Source organism: Arachis duranensis, chromosome 7, assembly GCF_000817695.3.
Source record: "Arachis duranensis cultivar V14167 chromosome 7, aradu.V14167.gnm2.J7QH, whole genome shotgun sequence".
Classification (NCBI taxonomy): Eukaryota; Viridiplantae; Streptophyta; class Magnoliopsida; order Fabales; family Fabaceae; genus Arachis; species Arachis duranensis.
The window spans coordinates 32,472,564-32,474,083 of NC_029778.3; the positions used below are offsets into that span (position 1 = coordinate 32,472,564).

Here is a 1,520-nt window from a genome sequence, read left to right on the forward strand (position 1 = left end):
AAAGTTCACCCTCCGACCTTTAGGGGAACCTCAAATCCCACAGATGTAGTTAATTGGATTCAAGCTATGGAACGGGCACTGCAGGCTCAGCAGGTTCCTGAGGAGCAATGGGTTGAGTTTGGAACTTATCAGCTGCAGGGTGAGGCTCAGCATTGGTGGCAGGGGACACGACGTATCCTGCAGCCAGATGGCGCTGTGATTCCTTGGGAGGTTTTCCGAACAGAGTTCTATAAGAAATACTTTCCTAATTCAGCCAGAAATGCCAAGGAACTTGAATTGATGCAGTTAAAGCAGGGACAGGTGACTGTTGCTGAGTATACTAGCAGGTTTGAGGAGTTATGTCGCTTTTCTCGTATTTGTCAAGGTGCGCCTGATGATTTTGCTGAGTGGAAATGTATTAAGTATGAGGGAGGTCTTCGAAGTGATATTCTGAGCTTCGTTGCACCAATGGAGATCAGAGTGTTTTCAGAACTGGTAAATAAAAGTAGAGTTGCTGAGGATTGTCTGAGAAAGGCGACATCAGATAAGAGTGATCAGCGAGTTTTTGTTAGGAGAGATCAGGGAAGGAACTTCGCCCCTAGAGGACAAGATTTTAAGCGAGGCGGTTACACCCCACAACCACATTTGGGTCAGAATAACTTCCAGAGATTCAGTAATAATAACAGCCAGGGAAGAGGCAAAGGAAAGCAAGCTCAGACCCCACCGAATGATTTAACTTGTAGGAGGTGTGGAAAGTACCACCCGAATACTCCGTGCAGGGCTGGTTTAGGTGTATGCTATTACTGTGGTGAAGCTGGGCATTTGTCTTGGAATTGTCCAGAAAAGAAGAAGAATCAAGAAGCTGGAAAGGCACAACATCAGGGACGCGTGTTCACTATGACAGCGGATGGTGCTGGAACTACAGATACTCCGATTAGAGGTAATTACGCACTGATAATCGAAATTTCTGACTACCTTGCGTAGTAAATAGCACGTAGCATTCATTATAGTACATTACCGAGTTGTGAGCCTTATGATTTTCAATTGAGCGATCGATTAAAGACCTCTGAATGGTGAGACAGAACGATAGTTGGTCAGCCTAAAAAAGTGACTAAATTCTTGGAAAATAATAATAAGAGTGGCGCAGCAGTAGTGGGTTGAATTATTTTGAGTATACAACTTAAGTTACACATAAAGAACCGGAAATGTTGAGAGTTGTGCGGGACAGTTACCTGAAACCCGGAGATGGTAAGTTATGAGGAAGAGACATGACATAGGTTGAACCCGTAATTGATAATTGGTTATGTGTCAAGAGAAAGAGTAAGTTGTGATAGATTTAGTGTCAGAGGCTGAACCAGTTTCGATTGAATTACGAAAGGTGACACCATTAGAATCAGCAGAACCTGGGAGCTAGATGAAGCGAGTATTAGAAGCGATAAACCCGTCGTTCCAATACCAACCTGCCTTATAACCCTTTTGTATCGAGCCTATCTTGTATCTTTTACTTGCATAGACTTTTAAGCCATAAGAATATCCTGAAT

General features: G+C 43.4%; 1 protein-coding gene across 1 annotated transcript; it reads left to right on the forward strand.

Moving 5' to 3' along the window:
• The first annotated feature begins 66 nt into the window (after positions 1 to 66).
• Positions 67 to 963, forward strand: LOC107472850 (uncharacterized). The gene has a single exon (XM_052251555.1). The coding sequence runs from the start codon at positions 67 to 69 to the stop codon at positions 961 to 963; it is 897 nt and encodes a 298-aa protein (XP_052107515.1).
• The last annotated feature ends 557 nt before the right edge of the window (positions 964 to 1,520 follow it).

Excerpts from the sequence above, each read along its gene's own strand:
- LOC107472850 (XM_052251555.1), top strand. The coding sequence starts at position 67 with ATGGAACGGGCACTGCAGGCTCAGCAGGTTCCTGAGGAGCAATGGGTT.